Source organism: Cololabis saira, chromosome 16, assembly GCF_033807715.1.
Source record: "Cololabis saira isolate AMF1-May2022 chromosome 16, fColSai1.1, whole genome shotgun sequence".
NCBI classification, from domain to species: domain Eukaryota; kingdom Metazoa; phylum Chordata; class Actinopteri; order Beloniformes; family Belonidae; genus Cololabis; species Cololabis saira.
Genome location: NC_084602.1, coordinates 22722427 through 22745953, shown reverse-complemented (window position 1 = coordinate 22745953; position 23527 = coordinate 22722427). Strand labels below are relative to the sequence as shown.

At 41.2% G+C, this 23527-nt stretch overlaps 2 protein-coding genes across 4 annotated transcripts in view; both read left to right on the top strand.

Moving 5' to 3' along the window:
* Positions 1 to 8102, top strand: part of zfyve28 (zinc finger, FYVE domain containing 28) — a 31894-nt gene extending 23792 nt beyond the window's left edge. Inside the window, exons 5-14 of one of the 3 annotated variants that reach the window (XM_061743650.1) lie at positions 133 to 222; positions 332 to 421; positions 521 to 622; positions 699 to 2210; positions 2517 to 2612; positions 4370 to 4533; positions 5325 to 5441; positions 5862 to 5963; positions 6076 to 6179; positions 6308 to 8101. In XM_061743650.1, coding sequence (XP_061599634.1) covers positions 133 to 222; positions 332 to 421; positions 521 to 622; positions 699 to 2210; positions 2517 to 2612; positions 4370 to 4533; positions 5325 to 5441; positions 5862 to 5963; positions 6076 to 6179; positions 6308 to 6439 — 2509 coding nt within the window. In that variant the 3' untranslated portion in view covers positions 6440 to 8101. Of the gene's footprint in view, positions 1 to 132; positions 223 to 331; positions 422 to 520; positions 623 to 698; positions 2211 to 2516; positions 2613 to 4369; positions 4534 to 5324; positions 5442 to 5858; positions 5964 to 6075; positions 6180 to 6307 lie in introns of all 3 variants that reach the window. The other 2 variants (XM_061743648.1, XM_061743651.1) reach the window with 2 other exon arrangements.
* A 2046-nt stretch (positions 8103 to 10148) lies between these two features.
* Positions 10149 to 23527, top strand: part of LOC133462881 (fibroblast growth factor receptor-like 1) — a 35616-nt gene continuing 22237 nt past the window's right edge. The window contains exons 1-2 of the mRNA XM_061744363.1: positions 10149 to 10534; positions 11178 to 11273. Coding sequence (XP_061600347.1) covers positions 11189 to 11273 — 85 coding nt within the window. The 5' untranslated portion in view covers positions 10149 to 10534; positions 11178 to 11188. The remainder of the gene's footprint in view (positions 10535 to 11177; positions 11274 to 23527) is intronic.

Genomic DNA, 23527 nt, shown 5'->3' with positions numbered 1-23527 from the left:
TTTCCTCTCAATCATTGCCCCAAAACACAAAAAATCAAGAAAAATGTGTTTTTCATGTCACAATACCTTTAAGAAAAAAAAACATTTGTAAAGCTGTGAATCTCAAAAATGTTCACATTTTTTCTTTACCAGCTATGTGTCAGCAATGGTGCCTGTAAAGTCTCCCAAAGATTACGATATACAACAGGAGGTGATTGTACTCTTCTGTGAGACTGTGGAGAGGTACATTTACTGTGATATACATCCTTTAAAGCTGCTGACTTTGTGGAAAATTCTATAAAAGGATATGGTCATTTTTCTAAGTTATATACTCCTCTCTGTGTTGTTTCAGAGCCCTGAAGCTGGGTTACCTCACACAAGACATGATTGATGACTACGAACCTGCATTGATGTTTACAATTCCCAGATTAGCTATTGTGTGGTGCGTGTTGCTTGTCCTTCAGCCATCCACTTTGTTCTTTACTCCTTTCTACATCTTACAGAATTGTAAACATGTGGGTTGTTTTTTGTTTTTTTTTAGTGGGCTGGTTGTGTATTCAGAGGGACCTCTTAACCTTGACCGAAAATCAGAGGACATGTCTGAGCTCTTCAGGCCTTTTCGCACTTTATTGAAGAAAATAAGGTAAATGCCATGAATGTTAGAACATTAGAAAAAACAATTACCTTTGGCTTCACTTCAACTACTTGCTTTTTTGCAGAGACCTCTTACAAACTCTCACAGACGAGGAGCTGATTACGCTGGAGAAGAACCTGTGTATTTCTCAGGATGGAGAGTTGTCACCAGGCCCGGCGCTGGCCACAAATGGCGTACCAGCACCAGTCCAAGAGAACCACTCATCTTGCAGCCCCAATAATGATGCTTCAAAAGAAGCGGGTGTGGGTGAAGACGAGGACCAACTGCCTGTGTTCGTCTGTCCCAGTAAGAAGGAGGAGTTGGCAGAAATAGAAAAAGGCTGGGAGGAGGTGGAAACCCAAAGTGGGGAGGAAGAACAGGGGCAGGGCCTTCTCTGTGAGGAGGCAGAGGAGGCAGAGCTGGCGTGCTCCATGCAGTATGATGAGGAAGAGCTCGAGCAACTGAATATGATGGTGTATCGCGTGGGAGATGAAATGTCCACTCTGCTGTCGCCTCCCAGCCAGGGCCAGTCGCCAGCCCATCACCCCAGCAGAGACAAACTTGGGGGCTGCAGCAGAACTTCTAGCACCGAAGCTTCTCCACGCAGGATTTTGGGGACCCGAGGAAGAGTAGGCATCTATGTCGAAGAGGAGGACAGGGTCTTCTTCATGGATGATTTGGATGCAGCAGGAGACGGCATCACCAACATCTCAAGAGAGGCCTGTAGTTTTATTAACTCTTCCAAAGAAACTGTTCCTTCTGTGCAGCACAAACCCGGGCCAAGGCCAGACTCTGTTAGGAACGGTTGGTACTCTGAGACTACATCAGAGCAGCCTTGCCCACAGCCACGAAGCCTGAACACACACTGTCCCATGCCAAAGGACTCCCCGTGCACCTCTGCCCCTGGTTCCGACTCTCTGCCTTACAGCAACGGCTGGGAGATGGGTTTAGAAGGAACAGCCTCTGAAACAGCTGAAGTCATTGCTCACCGCATGGGAGGGATGAAGCTGTCTGCTACAGTCATTTTCAACCCTCACTCCCCCAGCTTGACAGAGCTGGCTGTGGACAAGCTGCTGCTGCCAAGGTCCACCCCCTCTGAAATTGAGCCATGTGGCCCCCTGGTGGCGACTCACTGTCTGCTCAACTCCTGTGTTTGCTGTGGGACCTGTGAGGATGGCCATGAAGATGCCATCATGACAGAGACCACTGGACTTCCATTAGGGCCCCATCTGGAATTGGACAAACATTGTAAAACCCACGCCCCGAACACTGTAATTCAGTCTGCTGCTTCTCAGATTCCTCGGACTGGTCATGAAATTCTTAGTAAGGTTGAGAATCCGCAGTTTACTCCCCCTCCTTCTGGTAGCTCTGCAGAGGATTCAAATACCCAGGTCTGTGAGAAGTGCTTTGTGGTGGCTCCGGGGCAGGGGCATCACTCTGAGGAGTGTTGCTCCAACAGAGCCAATGGAGTCTCCCTGTGCAACCACCAACTGAGGACTGAAAAGAAGCCGCCTGCCAGCGGAAGCCAACATAAGGATAAGGAGATGGATAAAGATATTAAACAAGACACCAAAGAGGATGGCAGGAATGGCTCCAGGTTTGATGAGTCATCCTACATACTTATTGGTTTATGCTTGATAATCTAGGATCACCTTTCGAAGAGTTGCATAAACATACAGTAAATACTGTACCAGATTTCATTTATTTGTTTGTTTCTCCATTTATTTTCTTAATTTCTTCATACAGTATTATTCAGCTGCTTCTGTTAATCATGATTTTAGTTTTTAACACGTTCAAATCATTTATAACCATATGTTTTATTTTACCATTACATTAAGTGAGCCCATATTTATTTATCTATTTATTTCACTTTATTTTTTTTGTTTGTTCGTTTGTTTTTTAGTTTTCAGAACTCACCTCTCAGCTCTGTGTCAGATAGTGACTCTGACAGTGTGTCGGTCACCACATGTAGCCTGTCAAGCAGTGCATATACTCCCAGGTAACCACCCCTTCATCTGCGTATGCATCTGTACAGCTGGCAAAGCTTCATAGCCCTTCTTTTACATCCTATCATTGTTCCGTTTAAACATAAGATGATCTGATTGCTGTGGATCTTTGTGTTAGGCAAATGAAATAACGTGCAACTTTTTTACTGCAATATTTATCTAACAAAAATGAAGCCATGCAGGGAAAAATGTATGCGGTATTAAGTACCCCCCTTACGTAGGATTTACGGCCAACTGCTGCTAATCATTGACATTTGATGATTTGATCGTTAGCTGGTCTGCAGACCTCTATAAAACAGATGTTTTGGCTGTTTGCTTGTCTGGATTGTTCAGCTTGTGGTAATGGGATTTCATTAGGGAAATACATAAGCAATGGTCTTAGAGAAGTAATGGTTACGGCACATCAATCAATCTTTGAAATCACATCCAAATAATTTGGAGTTCAATCATTTCAGGTGGATGTCTTTGCAAATTAATCCCAATGTCAGAGAAGGTGCAATGCTCAGACAAATATAAAAACAAGAGCATGTTGCATGTTTATTTCATGACAGCACAATTAGAAGAAGACAGCACTAGTGAACTAATGTCCTGTGGACATATGGGAGCACAGTGTATTATTTTAGCCTTGATGCCAAGCACCAGGTTTGGTGAAAACCAAACAAAGAATTTTATCTGGAACACCTCATACCCACCTTTGAACACCGTATAGAGGGGGAGTAATTTGGGCTTGCTTTGACACCATGGGTCCTGGAAATCTCTGTATAGCAGAGTATTCTAGAGGCAAATGTGAGTTAATCTGTTGGATAGCTAAAGGTTGGTTGAAATTGTAACAGGACAGTGAGCCACAACACACAAGCAAATCTACATCAGAAAGATTGGAAAATCACACAATCAAGGTTCTGAAATGGCCTTGTTAAAGTCCAGACTGTGACTCGGTTTAAATGCATTGGAAGAACCTGTAGAAAGCTGTGGATAAGCGAATGCCCAAAAACCTCAATGAATTGAAGCAGTCTTGTGTTGTAAATGGATGTTGTAAATCCATATGATGATAAAATCGTACAGGAACTGACTATTTCAAGTTAGAGCTGCTAAAGTTTGATCCATAAAGTATTGAATAATGAGGATAGTTAGGATTCCACATGTTTTTCTTCTTCAGCTTAAAGTATGTGAAATAAATATTAGCAGAGTCATTTTCTGGGCTTGTATTTTTAATATTAGACTCAATCTGATCAGATTATTTCATTTATCTTGCACAAAAAACAAGGTGTAACAAAGATACTAGCTTTTGCCCATGACTCTACATTTATATCTTTCTATTCACGCTGGAAGCAATAATTCCTTGAATGACTAGAAAGAGATAATTTTTCATTTTTATACATTTTACAGTCTCAGAGGACATGTCTGAGCTTCTTGTTCACACTAAAACAGATGCGACTGACCCTTCAAGCAATCTTTGAGTAACAAATGACAGAATTGATCATCTTTCTTAAACTGTATAGAATGAAATTTGAATATTGCATTGAGTGAATTATTTAAAGTTCACTTTAGGTTTCTGGACATTTGTATTCATAAAATATTCATTTTTGTTATACAGAGACAGTTTGAGGTATTTATAGAAAGAGAATGGTGTATTCTTTTATGCAAGAAAGATTAAAATCTGGTATTGATAAACTGAATATGCATGGTACTTGTACATTTGGTAAGGACGGGAAATGATTGTTTCCTGTTTCTCATCACTCCCTCCTCCCAGCCCTGTCAGTAGTTTGACTCCCAGCTCAGGGACATCAGAGGACCTGTATCACCAGGAGATCCAGGTGGCCTTGCACGAAGTCAAGGTGGCAACAAGGAACAAGATCCGATCACGTTTTCACAGCAGCAGCGACCTCATTCACCGCCTCTTTGTCTGCATATCAGGTAAAAGCTTTTATTCTTGAGGCAATAAAGATCTGATGTCTCAGCAGGACCTGGAAAAACTAGTCTACGCTTGATTATTGTAACAGCAGCTTACAGATCTACCCAAAAAGAAATCAGATAACTGCAGCTCATTCAGAACTCTGCTGCTCCAGTCCTCACTAAGACCAAAAAAGTGGACCACATCAGTTCAGCTCTGATGTCTTTACACTGGCTGCCTGTCAGTCAGAGGACAGACTTTAAAGTTCTGATGCTGGTCAATAAATGTTTGAATGGTCTAAGACCAAAATACATCAGTGACCTCCTGACCCAGTATGAACCTTCCAGACCCCTCAGGTCATCTGGGCTCTTGTTTTTTAATCAGCTTCCGGAGTCAGAATCAGACATGGAGAAGCTGAAATTCAGCTTCTATGCTCCACATGTCTGGAACAAAATCCCAGAAAGCCTCAGATCAGCTGAAACACTAATTCTATTTAAATCCAGGTTGAAGACGCACCTGTGCTCAGCTGCATTTGAATGAAGCTCCAAATCTGCACTGTTACTGTTAAGCTTGAGTTTCAAAACGTGATCATATTTTAGCTACTGTTTTTATCTATTGTTTTTTTTTTCTTTTCAATTTTAAATCGTGCTTTTTATTTTCTACTATGTGATGTTTCAATGTCTCTGTGAAGCACTTTGAATCACTTTGAATTGAATTGAGGTTTAAAAATAGACTTGCCTTATTCTCTCTGTACTTTTCCTCACAAGCCTCTTCGTCTCTGGGGCTGATATCCATCATGTATCTGTTTACACAGGTGTTGCTGATCAGCTGCAGACCAACTATGCTAGCGACCTTCGCAGCATCCTCAAGACTTTATTTGAAGTCATGGCCACTAAGTCTGATCAAGGAGACAACGATAAGCAAAAGAAAGGTGAGCAACATGGTGTAGATTGCATTCTATTCTTTCAGTCAAGATGCATGTTTTTTTTAATATGGAAAGTAAATTGAGAGCTTTTTTATGAACCTGACACTGCTAAAAAAAACCTAATTGGCCTTGTTGCTCAATATTTGGTCTGATAAAGATGTTATTTTTACATGTATTTAAAAGTCAAGTCGGTGCATTAGAGGTGTTTTCATCAAATAAAACAGTTTATACCCCCCCTTTTAACTGCTATTAAAAATGTGTCTTTGCATCACTTACGTCATGACCAATAAATGTGTCTCACCTGCCTCAGGCATTCCAGACCTTACCTCCAGTTCCCTTTATTTTTTCAGGTCTGCTTTTAACAAACGTTAATATCTATTCACAAAATACATTGGGTTAAGCTTCTGAATCTATGGTGCCCAGCAGGTCCTGTTCTGCGCAGTGCAGTGCTGGAGGACTGTGCTTTGTGTCAGGAGACGATTTCCTCTTCGGAATTGGCCGCCAAAGCCCGGGAGGGGCGTTTCGAAGGTCAGTAACTTCACAAAAAATACAAAAAAATCTTTTTTCCATTCTGTGTGCAAATGTTCAGATAGTGTGTGTTTACTGTTTTTTTTTAATTATTATTATTGTTTCTCTTAAGACCCTCCAGACTGGGTTCCAGATGAAGCCTGTAACTCCTGCATTGCCTGCAAGGCTCCTTTCACCGTCATCCGCAGGAAGCATCACTGTAGGAGCTGTGGAAAGGTATGACTCCTCCCCCCTTTGGAAATCTACAACCCATCAGAATTCTGAGTTTGAGGCGAACTGTATGAAATGAGTGCAGCATCGTCAGGGGACTTGCAACTAATTCATGACATACTTTGTCATTTCAGATCTTCTGCTCTCGCTGCTCTTCTCATTCCGCCCCGTTGCCTCGATACGGCCAGGTTAAGCCTGTCAGAGTTTGCACCCACTGCTACATGTTTCACGTCACGCCTTTCTACAGTGACAAGGCGGGCATCTGACCCCATCATAAAAAGCACACTGTCAGCTCAAGAACATATGCAACTGACACATCCGCTGCTGTTTACAAAGCAAACGTAATGCTGCTCCAGTAAACCTTAATGATCCTGACAACAAACCACCGTGTGATGATTCGATCTCTCTCTTAGAGTTGCTGATGCGTCAGTGGAAATCCAAGTGTTTTTCTGTACCCATCCAACGCAACTGCGAAAGACTTTCTGAATGTTCAGATTCAAGGGAGTGAAGGGAATGAGTATGCAGCAATGGATTTTGTACCAGTGTCGTGCTGCAGTTGTCTGTAGCAGTTTGCAACACAAAATCACTAGGAGCCACCTTGTTTCTTGAATAATTTTGATTTAGGTGTAAATGAGAAGAATTGTGGCATTTTATTTTATTTTTTTTAATGCTTCAGTGAGATTCACACATTTGCGCTCAAGTTGCCACATGGCTCAGATCACTCTAAAGAATGTAAGTCCCAACCACCATGTAAATAACAGTAATTCTGGTTATGACTGTCTTCAAGTAAGATTTTATATATATATATATATATATATATATATATATGTATATGTGTATATATATATATATATATATATATGTATGTATGTGTATATATATATATATATCCCAGAACTTGAAAGCAATCTTCAGCAGGCCAATAATCCCACTAAAGCAAAACAAATTAACAGACTTTTATATGAGATTCCTTCATGCTTTTTATGGCAATGAATGTGCAGTTTACTTTGAGTCCAGATTCCAACCTGGGCTGTGCTCTGTAGTTTTGCTGTTTGCACCATAGCTTATTGAATTTGTTACGGGGACACCAGTGCAGCCGTTAAAAAGTACCCCTGCATCACTGTCAGGTCTTTCAGAACCCCCCCGACCCTGTGGAAAGTTGGCCTCTGATTGGTCACAGAAACACTACTGTCCAATGATTTTTCTCTTCATTAAAAATGTTGATGCACAATATTATCACTATTAATTGCACTGGCCCTGCACATATAACTGACTAATCTTCGCTTGTAAGATTGCAGTTAAAGGTCATTTTTTTGAAGTCTTCTCGAAGTATGTTTACACTAAACTCTTTCCATGACTGGTTCTGGCGTTACCGTTGGACTAGATTGGATTCTTTGTTGCCACACTGGCATCACTTGCTCCTGACTTCCTTTCTGCTACCATTCCAGTGATGGCACGCAAACTATCTTCCATACTTAGAAAGATGTTGCTCTGTACATCTGAATGCCGGTGGCTGGTGCAAGCCTTTGAGTAACAAAGATCATCAACTGCTTTCTGTCCATTCTGCTCTGACTTGAAACCGTTTCTCAGGCTTTATATATTCAGAATCACTTCCTGCTGTTGGATCAGTCTTCATTTTCTCAAACAGAATAAAATAAAACATACAAACTTACTACAAAAAGTTATGCTTCTTTTCTTTTATAAAGAACAAAATAATATGAAGCTGTAATTGCTTTTATGTGTTAAAAATAAAGGTTTTTTTTGGGGGGGGGGGGGGGCACAAGGAATTATGCAGTAATGAAGTGATGAGATAACTGGTTGTTGTTGTTTTATTATTATTATTATTATTATTATTATTATTATTATTTCCTCAGAGCTTGGTCTTATTTTGTAAAACTCAACTTATTTCATTGACAAGAGCTATGTAAGATATTCAGCAAATAATGTTATAGTTTTTAATGCAATGTATATTGAAATAAATGATTTTTTCCTGTTTAAAAATATGAACTGTGCACTTATTCTTAAACTTTAATGTCTTGCTCCTGGATCCTCATTTGTCACATCAAACTGATTTACATGAGTCAGACAGCTGAAGTGGATATTGTTAGTGTTCTGCTGGTAAACATTGCGCTCTGGCTTAGGTGTGGAGTGATTTTAAATATGTAACCTTGACCTAAACATAGTTTCAGATGATACCCCTTGCCATACTGGAAAAAACCAACTAATTGAAAAGCTTAACGAAGAGCTAAAGGTGTCAACCAAGACTCCTGGCTCCCAAAACACTGATCAGATTCAGCATCCACTGAAGCTCAATCTACAGAGCCCCCATTCATAACTACAAAATACTACAGTTGACCCGTGTACATTCCCTGCAGCTGTGATGTTAAATGTAATTAATCAACAACAATGGGTACACATTATGACCTTACAGTAGCTCTTTGGCATGGTCCTATCTTTATATACATAGAGTGGGAGTTTGAAGGAAGTTAGATTTGTTTATTTATTTGTCTGGTTATTCTGCAGAGATGCGTATTTAGAACCAGAGACCTTTTTAATTATATCCCGGCCTGCCCTGGTATTTCAACAGGCAGTGTGTGTGGTTTTTTGAGGTAAGTTACAACTATACCACAGGGAACTGAATTTCTGAGCTTTGTGGAGTTAAAGCAAACATCCAAACTTCCAAACAATTACAGAACGGCTCCATCCCCTTTTAAGTTATGTAATGCTTAATGGTGGCACTTGGAGCTTTCTGAAAATATGTGGCATTCCACCTATTAGGTATATTAATTTTGACTTGAAGCTAGAGGAATACTCGAGTTTAAAAGAAGTTTTTAAAAATCCGGTTATCACACACTCTGTCGCTCTGAATTTGATTAAACTGGTTATTTGTTGTTATTAGTATTCCTTCCGCGGTTCTGAATCCACTAAAGGAGTCTGGTGATCTTGATAACGTATATCACATTCATTCTATAATCCTGTTCAGCTTCGCAGGATTTTCTCTCAAAAAAACTGAAACGTTTCAATAAACAATGAACACACACACACACACATATGTATATGTATGTGTGTATGTGTATATATATATTGTGTGTGTGTGTGTGTATATATATATATATATATATATATATATATATATATATATATATATAATTCAATTCAATTTTATTTATATAGCGTCTATTACAACAGAAGTTGTCTCCAGCTGCTTTCCAGAGAGCCAGAACATAACCCCCGTGCAATTATTACATAAACATAACATAACAGTTGCAGGTAAAAAAAAAAACAAAATAATAAAAATGTATATTGTGTATATATATATATATATATATATATATATATATATATATATATATATATATATATATATATATATATATATATATATATATATATATATAATGAGAGAGAGAGAGAGAGAGAGAGAACGAGAGAGAGAGAGAACGAGAGAGAGAGAGAGAGAGAGAAAGATATGTATGTTTATTTATATATATATATATATATATATATATATATATATATATACACAATTCAATTTTATTTATGTAGCATCTATTACAACAGAAGTTGTCTCCAGGTGCTTTCCAGAGAGCCAGAACATGACCCCCGTGCAATTATTACATAAACATAACATAGCCTAACAGTTGCAGGTAAAAAAAAACAAAACAATAGAAATGTATATATATATATATATATATATATATATATATATATATATATATATATATATATATATATATATATATATATATATATAAATGTATTTAGTCAAACTCTTGGTGGGATTCATCTAAGCAACCAGCAGGTGGCAGCACCTGCCAGTTTAAATTATTAGCCTTTTTTTTTTTTTTTTCCTTCTACATTTTCCCCCTCTAAATATCCGCAGCGACTGCTCGGTGTTTGCTGGTACGTGAGTGTGAGGCGCTGAGCGCCGCGCTGTGATGAACAGTTGTGTTTGACATAAAGGGTTAAAGCCCCGGCGGCCTCCGCAGCCTCTGATTGGCCCGCAGCGGCAGCGCTGGGACGGACAACGAGCCTCCGCCGTCTCCGCTGGATAAGCGCTGGAAAAGTCACTTGGTCCACGAAGAGGACATAACGGACCGGACCGTCCTGGGCTTTTATTTATTTATTTATTCAAACCATAGGCACACCGTGACTCTTATTGTAAATGATGGAAGCATGCGGTTATCCTGCAGCGTTGAAGCGGATGTTTTCTGTCAGAGTCAGTCATGTGCTGGTGTGTTAAAGCTCGGTACAAAGTCGACCGCTGTCACCCTTAATTCATGGACGCAACACGGACTTTAGCGAAAAACACTTCTGTCAAAAGGCATAAACGAGGCTGATTTAATTCACTTCATATCGAGGTATGCTGTCATCCTATTTACAATGTTCATGTTCAAAGTTTAGTCAAAAAATACAGCTGAGCAGCAGCGGTGACACTTAACTGTAAGTGTAGCTGCGGGATATCTAGCAAAATAGTTGGCTTTTCTGTGCATTCTGCTAGTAAATACTTTTTTTTCCCAGTTTTAATGTATAACCCAAATGCATACCTGTGTCATTACATAATTCAAGTCTCCTTCACTTAAACAACAACAGAAAAATGTATAAAACGTACATAAAACCTCAGCCTATAGTCCTGGATAGACATCAAACTGTTACTGTGATGTTGCTAACTTACTTTCTTTATTTAAAGTTAATTATTTGTAAGGCTGCAATTTCTAGTTCTTATTAAAAAAAAAAAAATCTAAGAAATACTGAGGTCAACAAAATAAAATAACCGAAAGAAACACTCTCTCATGTACAGAATAAACTACAACCTGAAGAAAATTGTTTTGATTCATTACATTTTCAGAGAGTCCTGTAAAGTCATATAGCCTATGAGCAAAAAATACCACTTAAGGGATTCTAATTTACAAATGGGTTTAGATATTGCATTATTTCTGCTCATCTAATGTAACTTTCTGTGAATTGGTGTGTCAATCTCCAACGTATCCACATGTCTTTCAGGTTTGGGGAATATGAATTTGTGTCTGCTCAGAATGGACATCCTGAAGACGGTGTTGTTCATCTTTGAGGCTGTTTTACTGACTGACTGCGTAAGAGGTGAGATTTTCCCTCATAAATGTGTGTTGGGTTGTGTGTTTTTTTTTCTGCATGTCTTAAACCTATAAGGTAACATCATATTCTTAGCCCCAGGCTTTGAAATCCTCAGTAAGTAAGAGACGGAAAAGTTAAAACTAGAAGAAAAGAGAGAAATGTCTGAGTGCAGCCCAAAATCAACACGGACAGGGGAACGAGAGAGGGCAAGCCAACCCCTACCCCGTTTGTGTAACTTTTTAGTCATGCTTGTGTGTATGTGTGTGAGTGTGCACATTCACTGCAGCTAAACCAAACAAACATCCTCCATCAGCTTCCCAGGGTGAAAGAACACGAGTCAGAGTCCAGCTCTCCCGTGGCTGGCTGAGGGACTGTCTCACATCAGACTGTGTGTGTGTGTTCATGACCAAAACACTGTGTGAAGCGGCAGACCTCCATCCAACCAGAATTCATTGCACGGTTTACTGAGCCAGCGCTAAAGCTTTGCTTTATAAAGACAACTGACTGTGAGCTTGTCAACAACTCATAAAGGCATTTTCTTTTATTTCATCCTCCCGTCATTGACTCCTGAACCCAGCTTGATGCAATCCATTGGCAGAAGTCAACAAAACAGACCAAAATTGATACTATCTGAAAGCCAGACACGTTTCCTCAGAAGAAAGCACTCTGGCAGGATGTGTAGCCTTCTGGTAATTCTCCTGCTCAACTTGTGAAGTGAATTTAAGAGGTGTCTGATGGGTGCAATACCTGCATGGGGCTATCGTGGCTCAAGGTAGATGTGGCAGGCGATGGTTGGCAGCAGTTTAGAGGGGGGAGATTAGATCTGTGGGTCTGCAGACAATGCCTCATTCACGAAGTGGCGGGCAGCCTTGCCTTTCCACCACAACTAAACCAAAAGTAAACGAGACAGCAAGGCTAAATCAGATTAAACTGGCAATTTTTAAAGAGGTTTACAGATTAACATATGTCTGCGAAGTGGAAATCCAGAAGCCATTTGGATGGTGAAAAGCGGAGGTCCAGTGGGTCTAAAATGATATAATGTTGGACAAAAGGGAAGAATTTATTGGAGCCTGTTTTTCATACTTTCTCTGAAAGTGGTTGCAGATGCTTGGACAGATGCAGACATTACAGATATGTAGCTGGCAGATACTCAGTGAGATGATTGTAAGTGATGCTCGACAATCGCTGAAGAGTAAATATCTTGCAGTTGTCCCAGTAGAAGCAGTGATACATCACGTTCTGAGTTACAGTCCAAATGCAACAGTTTGACTCTAGCATGCTGTAAAATACAGTTAGGGCTTTCTGACTCAAAACTTGTGCTTTTATAGTTAAGCAAAGGCCAGTGAAGCTATAAAATCATGCCTGTTAAATTTAACAGTATATGATGACATCTTTTACCAATGTGAAGGAAATTTTAAAGGACAGCCCCCGACCCCCACCATTTGAAGCCTGTTGCTGTCAGTCATCGGTTGACATCTGACACAGAAACCCCTGCTCTCGTGCCACAGAGACCCCCAAAACTGGAACACACCCACGCACAATTGCTACGATCCTTCCATTGGCCTGGGCCTCCCAGGGCCTCAGCACTTCCACCATCTTTGCTCCTTCTTCCACCCCACCCCCAGCAGCGGGAGGAGGTGCTCAGTGACGGGTCCCAGCAGAGCCTCTAATGTGGTGACAGCTTCGGGCACCACTAGGCTGCACTAACGCGAGAACAGACGCAGAAGTCTGGATGCACGGAGTCACCAGGTGCCTCCATTATTCCCTACGAGAAGCTTACACTGAACCCACATTGTACAGTACAGTTTCAAAGCGTTTTAATTACAAACAGGCGAAGCTCCAAGCTCTCTTTGTGCGCATGTGCATGAGCGTTACTTCGACTGTGGTCAACTTCAAAACACGCAAATACGCCTCCGTGGAAAATATACATTTTATAGCAGAGTTAGATCATGGATTTGTAACAAGAGGGTACTAAAAGATAAACTGTGTGCCACAGACTTTTAAAATCACTAGGCTCTTTGGCTCCTTCACAGTTTTCCATTTCCTTTAATTGTAATGAGGCTAATTGGTTGGTAACAAAATGGCCAAAAAACATCTTTTTTTTTTTTTAAATAACTCCCAAATAGTAAGAAGGTGAAAGTATTTTGGAGGCTCGTAGAGACGTGGGGGGTGAGAGAAAAGGGAAAAGAATTGTGCTGATACTCACCTTCGTTTTGCTTGCACCTAATTGCTTTTAGATGTTGAAGCAAATCACACATTTTTCACCCCACAGAGACAAATGATTTTCTAATGAGCGTGCCTGTTCTGCGCATCCCTTCTGATCGTGCATCCAACACTGTCTGTTGCGGCCCTTTCCCGCACTTTAGTCTTTTTCTCCCGCTTGTCTCCGCATTTCCTCCCATTTATTACCAGAGTAGAGTCAAAGGAAATGAGTTAAATTAATGTGCCATCGTTAAAAACAAGGCTCAAGTTGACCTTTACTCCCGACCCAGCCTTTTCTCAGCTCTTCATCGCTCCATATTTACAGAGTCTGGGCCCATTTGTGGAGAACAATGGCTGGATTATTATGTGCAGCAGTCCCCCAGGTTGGACAGGGTAGCAGTAATTAATTTTAAACCGCTCCCCGGCCTTGTAGACTGGACTTATTTGCCATCTATTAGAGCTCACGGCAGACATGGGGGACTCACTTTACCGAGGTGAGGTTGTTTGAGAAGTGCGTGAGAAGGAGTTACGAGAGTGAGCGAGCGCTGCCTTCGTGCATCTGAATATATGTGCGTTTTTATTAAGGGGGCTGAAATTACCCTGAGAAAAGTCCTGATTATGAGACATCCAAAAGAGAGCAGGGGCAATTTGGAAAAAACTCAACAGCTATTCCTGCTCCACCTCCCTCTCTTCCAAACCAGGTGGAAATAATATTCCTCCCTCTGCAATCCCTCTGTTTCTGTCATAGAAATAATGTTACCACTTCTTTAACGGTCCGTGTTCCCCATCCATCAGCACACCCTGCTGACCCAGTCAGTCCAGGAGGAAACATTTGGAGAGAGGAATGTGTCAGACTTTACCTCTCCATGGGGAAAGAAAGGAAAGGGCTGTAGCTGTGATAAGTAGTCATAATGGAGGTCAGTTGGTGTTTACTTTAACAGGGTCATATAATCCCTGAGAGGAGCACTCCCCTCATTGACCGACTGCAATGACCACTTCAATTAACATTCATGTGGATTTTCAACCAGTCGGCCTTCAGTATTCGTCACTTTCAGCTGTATGCTAATGCTCAGATGCACACAAGCAGAATGTTTTCTTCTCCTTATAATTTTTTTAAGCAAACTCCCTCTATGTGTATGTGTAATGCTCATTAGTTTGTTTGGGCAGTTGGCTCTGGGTGTGTTTTCAGACCACACACACTCTTCCTGTTGGCTAAATGGATTTGGGTTCAGTTAAATAGAATTCCTTTTGCTCCTTTTTAACCTTCACGAAAGCCATGGTCACACCAGCATTGGGGCTGTCACTATTGAAATGATAATCGCTGTTATGCCTTTCCCTCGTCTTGACTTTTTACCAGACGTATGAATAGCAGTCTTTTTGTTGTTATTGTTAATTGACAGCTGCTTGCTTTTAAATAGTATGTGATGATACCGGACCTTGCTGTGTTACACCCTTGGTCAAAGAGAGCGCGTATTTTGGACACCAGTCTGTGGGTAGTAGGAATGGGTGATATTTTACCGTTCACGATAAACCGTCAAAAAAATTCCCCACGGTAAGAATTTGTCATCTCGCAATAAAAACGATAAATTCCCGTTGATGATGTTTTTGTGTAAAGCTGATTTATGATTCTGTGTTAAATCCACGCACAACGTACGGGAAGGAAGGAAGGAAGGAAGGAAGGAAGGAAGGAAGGAAGGAAGGAAGGAAGGAAGGAAGGAAGGAAGGAAGGAAGGAAGGAAGGAAGGAAGGAAGGAAGGAAGGAAGGAAGGAAGGAAGGAAGGAAGGAAGGACAGACAGAGCAGGAGGAAAGAAGGAAGGAAGGGAAAAAACAAGGAAGGAAGGAAGGAAGGAAGGAAGGAAGGAAGGAAGGAAGGAAGGAAGGAAGGAAGGAAGGAAGGAAGGAAGGAAGGAAGGAAGGAAGGAAGGAAGGAAGGACAGACAGAGCAGGAGGAAAGAAGGAAGGAAGGGAAAAAAGAAGGAAGGGAGGAAGGAAGGAAGGAAGGAAGGAAGGAAGGAAGGAAGGAAGGAAGGAAGGAAGGAAGGACAGACAGAGCAGGAGGAAAGAAGGAAGGAAGGGAAAAAAGAAGGAAGGAAGGAAGGAAGGAAGGAAGGAAGGAAGGAAGGAAGGAAGGAAAGGGGAGAAGGAAGGGAGAAAAGGGGAAGGGAAGAAGGAAGGAGAGAGCAGGAAGAAAGAAGGAAGGAAGGGAAAAAAGAAGGAAGGAAGGAAAGGGGAGAAGGAAGGGAGAAAAGAGGAAGGGAAGAAGGAAGGAGAGAGCAGGAGGAAAGAAGGAAGGAAGGGAAAAAAGAAGGAAGGAAGGAAGGAAATGAGCCTGAAAGAAAGAAAGAAAGAAAGAAAGAAAGAAAGAAAGAAAGAAAGAAAGAAAGAAAGAAAGAAAGAAAGAAAGAAAGAAAGAAAGAAAGAAAGAAAGAAAGAAAGAAAGAAAGAAAGAAAAAGAAATAGATAAATAAAGATAAATTCCCATTGATGACGTTTAGAAGCATTTAGTATCTTTTAGAGCAGTGATTTGGCTCCAAAGACTGAATGTGGTGATAGATTTATAGTTACAAAGGTGGAGTTGAATTGGTATTTTTTTAACCGTCATTTTTATCGTTATCGGGATAAATGCCAGAAATGATCGTGATACATTTTTTAGTCCATACCGCCCATCCCTAGTGGGTAGATGCTGTGGGGGGCATGGGGGGGTGTTGAGGGTCTGTTTTGCTGGAACCTTACAAGTGACCTTACAATAACATGTCAGCCCCACAGTGGGATATGTTTGTCTTGCGTAACTCCTTCTTCTAAAACCTCTTTCTTTTCTCCAGTCTTCCCTTTTCTGGTGAGAAGCCAATTCCTTGATACCCCCCACCCCCCAAGCCCATCATCCCCTCCCTTCTTTGCCTTTTTGTGCACCACAGCTGTTCAATCAGTCACTGTAGTGAGTGAAATGATGGGATTTCAATTGCTCTCCCCTTTCATTCCTCAGGAGGAAAACCTGTTCTTTTTCTTGCCGTACAGTTTTTTTTTTATCTTCTAAATCTATGATTCTGATCATGACTCTTCCTACAAACACATGGTATGGAGAAATTGAAGCTTTTTCTTTCACTTTTCATGCTTCTCCTGGTTGTTCCTCTGCAGCCCTTTTAGTTTTGTGTCTTTACTGTGCAAGCCAACAGAAAAGATTTATGGTCAAAACAGAGATTTGAGATTGCACAAAAAAAAATCTGAAAAAAGAGACATTTCTCTGTTGTTTGGTCCTGACTTGAGTGCCAATTTAGCTAAATCCACAGCGAGTAAGCAATGAAAAGGGTTAATGGACTACACAGACAGGAAGCCAAGAAGATAGGGCATCAGTCTTCAGGTATGTGTTTTTCCCCAATGCTTCCGTTTTGATGATAGAGAGAATGTTATGACGTTATGCTTGAACTGTTGCAGTAAATGCAGATTACACTCAGTTGAGACTGTCCATCAGAGGTTCAGAGGTGCGTCTTATGTCTCTCCGCACCCATACAGATCACACAATTCAGCTCGACAGCAGGAAGAGCTTTGGGATCCACGTTATAAATTGCATTTCATTTTACATGCAATAAAACAGTTTGGAAGTTGGCATGTTGCCTCACAGCAAGAAGTTCCCGGTTTGAATCTCAGCCAGAGCCCGTCTTTGTGGACTTTGCTTGTTGTCTGCTTTGCTGTATGAGTTTTCATTCTGGGTACTCCACCTACAGCCAACAAATATGATCTAAAATGTACAAAAGTCTCAGTGTCCATGATTTCTTTTATCTGCGTGGGTCAGTCCAGGGTGTCCTTCACCTCTTGTGTGATGATCAGCCTTTGCACTAGTTGTGGACCTGAACAAGATGATGGAGTTATGTTAAATGGATCGATGGAATAACACATTTATATGAATAAGTCCCCACAAATAAAACTACTTTTGAGTCTTTTATATTGGGGTTGATACAGACTTATGAACAGATCAAACTCTATTAATATCCATGCTCTAATTATGCAATTTTGACCCTCGTTATTGCTTGGACTGATCAAGTTTGGACAAGTTTAACAGTTGTCATTGTGTTGTTGGTGGATAAAAGGCTGATTTAAACAGAAATATTATCTTCCCTATCTCTCTGTGTGCTGTACTTGCCACAGCCTGCTAAAATCCTGCTGTTGAAGTCTCATGCTGACTTATCAAAATACCAAATCAGGCAGCCGGGATGTACCTGCTGCACATCAGTTAAGGATGAGGCTTCTCTTTGTTTGTCTATTTGCCATCAAGCCTCTCATTGTTTTCCTTTTGTTTACAATTCCAAGAGACATTGAGTGTTACCAGACATTGGCGCCTCTCTTTCAGAGGATTATGAAAGTTTTCTCTGTTTTGTTCTTTTGTTACCTCCTCTTCACCCCTCACAGAAACCTCTCAAACACACAGGCTCACACACAGACGCAAAAACACCCCAACCTCACCCTCCCATTCTGCAGTTAAAAGGTTGATTGAAAGTTATGGTGGTGGCAACAACGATGTTCTGGCGGGCGCTCGGAGAAAACTGAGCCAGAGGGCGGCTGGGATAACAAGCTCTGAATGAAGCTTCCACTACCTTCAACACCCCCAGACTTCTCCTTCCAGTTTCCATCCTTCCCCAGCGACCAGACCCCCCCACGTAGCTTTGTGGCTTTTTTCTATTCCATTTTATTTTCCATTAAAGAATCTTTTGAGCGACCTTGGGGCGTCTTTGTGAACGGTGCCTGTTGATTGAGATGATAACGAGTCCGGCGTGGGTGACTTCTTGTCACAATGTGTCAAAGCGAGAGTTTCTTGTGCACACATTCAGGCAGTCATGGTGGAATTTGCCTGCACTCGCTTCCAACAGCTGTGGTCTCTCTCAGTGTTGGAGGCAGGCGGAGAGGCTCCAATTTTTTTTATTTAAAGGGGCCATTTCTTCTGTAATGAATGGAAAAATATGTCCCCGCTTTGACATGAAGACTGGGTCGGGAGGAAAATTCATTTCGGGAGCAAAGAGTGTAATCTGTCATATTTTATAGCAGAGCTACTGCTATCCCTGATGGGAATTCTGCACTGTGCAGTGAAAATGATTTGATTTCCTCATGCACCAGGATGTGAGGTGGGACCATGGAGGAGGCCCCAACCTAGCTGTACTTAGACGTAAGGCTTGGCAGATGGGTGTACTTCTTCATTCATGCAGTTATTTTTGTGTCATGATTAACTGCCAGCTCTATTTACTGTTGTTTGTGTTTATTTTAGGCACACGGCTGGCATCATTTCAGGAATTACAGTTGTTCAGTTTCTCCAGACTGAAATATGTAAACAGCTTTTTGGTTGGAGTGCCATGTAATTTTGCCCCCTGATTGATTTCAGGAGATGAAACTTCTGACTTTAGCATGACCACACAAGGTTGGCATAGTAAAAGTCTTGGTTCAATTGCCATGAAATTTGCTGCGCGGTGCTTTATTAAGTCCTTGTTGCTCATCTTTACTTGTTCACGCTGACCAAGCAGAGATGGTGTGGTGCAATCTTCTCCATCTTTGTATCTTTCATGCTAACATGGACGTGTCCAGAAAAGTCCTCAAAATCAAGAAGAACATACAACAATGAACAAAGAAAGACAGATTGTCCGTTTAAGGGTGCAGCTTTTACATGGTGTGTGTTCTTTCTCCACCATGAGCTCTGTGCCATGTCAGGGCAAGAACATGAAGAGCCTAGATTTTGAGTTGTTCCACCTATTTTCGACTCTGACCCCATGTGGCAGAAGAGCTAGAGGTGCATCTGTGGTGGATACCTTGATAAAAGAACTGTATAATACTGTGTCGGCAGCTGTTTAACAAAGGAAGAGACAGAGAAACTAGCAGACAGAGATGGATAGAGGGCCATGACCTTTGCAAAGCCCGGTAGTAAGGTCGGCCGGGAAAGCACTGAACAAATTGTCACTGTGAAAGGGCGAGTACCACATCGTAATGACAGGCTCAACAGCTCCACGATGACAGATTGATTTCAGACAATATTCCTGGATTGTCAAGAGGCCCCATTGCTGTCAGTGAGAGCTTTTCCAGTTCCTCCACCCCTCCACTCGTCTTGTCCTGCCTCTCCCTTTTTTCTCGCCGCTCTGTCTCCCTCCTGTCTCACCTGCCTTTCTCTACTCCTCACCCAGCGAGTCTGCCCTCTCCTTCCCTCCTTCCCCGTATGAATTACTCCATTCTGCCCAAACACCCGTGCTACACCACAGTCTGTCATTGGTCTCCTCCTGAAAAGAGCTAGTTGACATAGCCACCGGTGTGAAACGCTTTCCCAGCGCCGGGGAGATTGTCTGTCCGATCCTCACGCTCTGTCCACTGGTGTAAGGTTCCTGGAGACGGAGAAGTGAGGGGCACTCAGCCCCGAGCTCAGCTGTCAACATCATCGTCATCATCATTACCACACAGATGTGACCACAACAGACACAAAGAGACACTCTGGCCTCCTGGTGGCAGCATGTCTAGCTCAAAATGTTCTTGTTTACACTCCCCGTTGCTCAGTCACAGTACACAATGAGGCAAACGCAGGTTGGACACTTGTTTTTTCCCCACTGTGGAATGCAACAAGGTTGAAAGAGGAAGGAGGAGGGGGCATACAGTATACTGGGAGTGGCAGGATGCACATCGCTGTTGACAAATAGGGATTATGAAACAGCAAGAGCTTTGGTGGTCGTAGACATTTACAATTATATCAAAATATATCTCCCGAGCAGTGCTTTTTTTGTATACTGAAAGGTGTGGGTTGTTCATTTTATTTTATGGTTTTTGATTGAATGAAGCAATGAGTATATCAAATCTTGGTCGATTTGGACATGAGCTTACTATGTCTATTAAACCAAAAAAGGCAGAAAATATTACAGGGAACATGTGCAAAATAACAGCTTTATTCTTTCATGCAAGGTCTTTGGTTAGATCACAAATATTTGTCTCGGGACCCCTGTTGGGGGTTGCCGCCACGAGTTTGGGAACTAGTGGATTATCTCATTGAGATGCAGAAAATCAAGTGTGGAGAAAAATATGTGGTAAAATATTAATCCATTATATACTGTATGTCCTGGGTTTTTTAACCTTCAGTTTTTACTGTTTTTTTACAGGACTACAATAACAAGCATATTAATAATTACCTTTTCTGCCTCAAAACCTTCATATTTGCTTTTGAAACCGCCCAAAGAAACTTTTAGTGTGACTTTTTTTTCCTTTACTCTTCACACAATGTCCTATTCACTGCCAAGGGGTCACCCTATCTCGAAACATATTTGGCAGACGGATAAGAAAAAAAAAAACAGGTGCTCATTGTTGCTTTGCTTAGTACAGGAGAGAGAGAGGAGTGGGTCTGTTGGAGTGTGTCATGTGGCCGAGGCTGAGTCTGGGCCAGGGAGTGGGGTGTGAGATTGTTGGGATTCCTGGTTTCTGCCGCCTGGACCCACCTAATCCTCCTCACTCCCCAGTGCAGCCCTCCTCCTTGCATGAACTGTGTGTTAAAGGAGGCCCCTCTGCCATCTTAGCCTCCGCTCCTCGCCACTCTCCAGGTCAGCGCCCCCCTCCTCTCGTAACCCTCCCTGCTTCTCTCTTTCCTAGTTCTGATGTTACTCCTCAGCCCTCCACTGTCGCCTCGCTGTTTTTTGGCCTTTCTTTTTTCTTCACAGCCGTCCCGCTGCTGCCTCTTTCTTGACAAGTGGCCCTCAGCACACACTCAGCCTCCGTCTGTGCATCAGGCTTTAGCTTAATGGAGTGAGATAAGGCGACTAGAGTGCCACTTGCTGTGCCTTCTGTATAGTGGGGGAATTGTATTACTGGATCACAACTGCATGAAAAGTTCTGCTAACGAGAAAGTGTGTTCAATTTTCTGAGGTTATTCAAGAGAAAGCAAATTTGTTATTGATCTGAGACACATATAATGCTGATTTGTGTTATTTTGATAGATTATGTCTTTTACACTCTTTATGTGCACACACTCTCCACAGTATTAGGTCTACCAAATAAAGTGGCCGGTGAGAGTAAATCATCAAACTGCTACCTTGTTACTTTGCGAAATGCCAACAAATACCATGAAAAAAGCCATAAGCAACCGCGTATCAGCAAGAGAATCATCGATTTTATGAAATGTCTGACCTGTTTATTCCCTTTTTTAGCCTATTATATTTTTCTGAAAACAATAATCCACTGCATACAAACCTTAATATATTTTCTTTTTAAATGAACATTCAAATATAAAATAAAACTCCCTATGCAAATTTGCATGAAAATGCATTTTCAACAACAAAAACTAAAACTAAAAACAACAACTAAACAATATTTAAACTTCTGCAAATGGAAACAGTGCACCGGGTAATAAAACCTGAGCTGAGCATGGACATCAAACTGACAACAGATGGGACTGGCAGCAGCAGGTTGTAGGTGTGTCATTGACAATAAAAACATTTTCAAAAAAGTAACATTAATGCAATGTAGGAGAACTATCTTCTCCTCACTATTGTGTATTTTGGATAAGAACTGATCCAGTGGGCCCTGATAGCTCAGTGGGTAAGGCGGGCACTGCTATCGCCCTCGTGCAGGCAGCGCACGTTCAAGTCTCAGCCTGTCGCTCTTGACTGCATGTCTTTCCCCATCTCTTTCTACCCATTTCACGTCTCTCTACTTTCAATAAAGGCCACTAGTGACATTAAATCTTTAAAAAAAAAGAACTGATCCAGTCGGGAATTCTGTGGTTTTGCTTCCAGTGGCTTTCTATTTTTCTCCGTTGATCAGTCCCTAAAGAATCCGAGTATAATTATGAAACTTACATTTCCTCATTTACATTACAATAGAAGCAGTGGGATTACTTTTTTTCCTCACTGACTTTCACATCTTTGTTAGCTGACCAGCCTTGTCACTAAAAGGGTCTGAAAAAAGCATGTTTGGGAAACAATTACTACCAGTGAGAGACAGAGGAATGTTCAGCAGCTTGATATTCACTTAAGTGTTAGATTAAGTGTATTTTTTGTACACATCAAATTTTTATGCCCCAGCCAGGCTGTACAAATTGCAAGGTATTGTGTTGTCATACTAGAAAAAAAATAAATAAAAGAAGATAAGACTTAATTGATCCTACAGCAGGGAAACTGAAGTGCACCTGCAGCCGTACGGAGCAGAAGTAAGATGTCCAGGGCAAGAAAAATATACAGCCAAAAGCTAAATAAATGATTAAAAATACAAAGTGAACATAAAGATAAAATACAATTATCTATTATATGTCCTTTCTACACTGTGGATGCAGAAATCTACTGCTGACGATGCTGTTCAGGGCCGTAACAGTGTGGAGAAGGAGGTGGGAGGTGTTGTCTCATTGAGTACATTGTTGAATCTATGCCACCAAGGATTAAGGGAGTTCGGAAGGCAAAAGCGGGTCCAACCCGGTACTAGCAAGGTATACCTAATAAAGTGGCCAGTGAGTGTATCTGCACAGAGTTGCCTTTGTTCATAAGGTTATTTACTATGCCACTATATTTTCTTTCCTGCTGATATTTTGCCACCGTGTGGGAAAACAGACTGTCACACAGACCCGTTTCATGTTGCAGATGTGTAGAAGTGTAAAAATACACAATATATAATTCCCTCAAACCGCTGTGAACTTCATAGCGTTTGAGTTGTTTCAGATGGTGAAAATTGTTTTACATGAATGATGAATAGATTAAACAAGAAAGGAAAAGCAACAGTAGGAATGAACAATTAAAAAAAAGAAGGAAAGGTTTGCAGAGAGGATAATAAACACAGATAATGGCAACTACAAATAGATCATAAACTGTCAAAGATGAATCGAATATCAGTTCAAAAGAGAAAGTTTTGAAAGTGTTTGAGCTCAGCATCAGCCCAAAGAAGCACAGGAGGTATCAAAACGTTCATGACCAAGTTATAAAAAGTTGCAATGGTGTGTGAAAAAAATCTCATAACAAACAAAAGGCCATAAAGTTTTAGGTGAAGAGTGCAACTCCTGTTGTACTGTTTGCCTAATTTCTTTCAAAGTGATTATCAGCTGTTCATTTATGGTGTTTCTCAA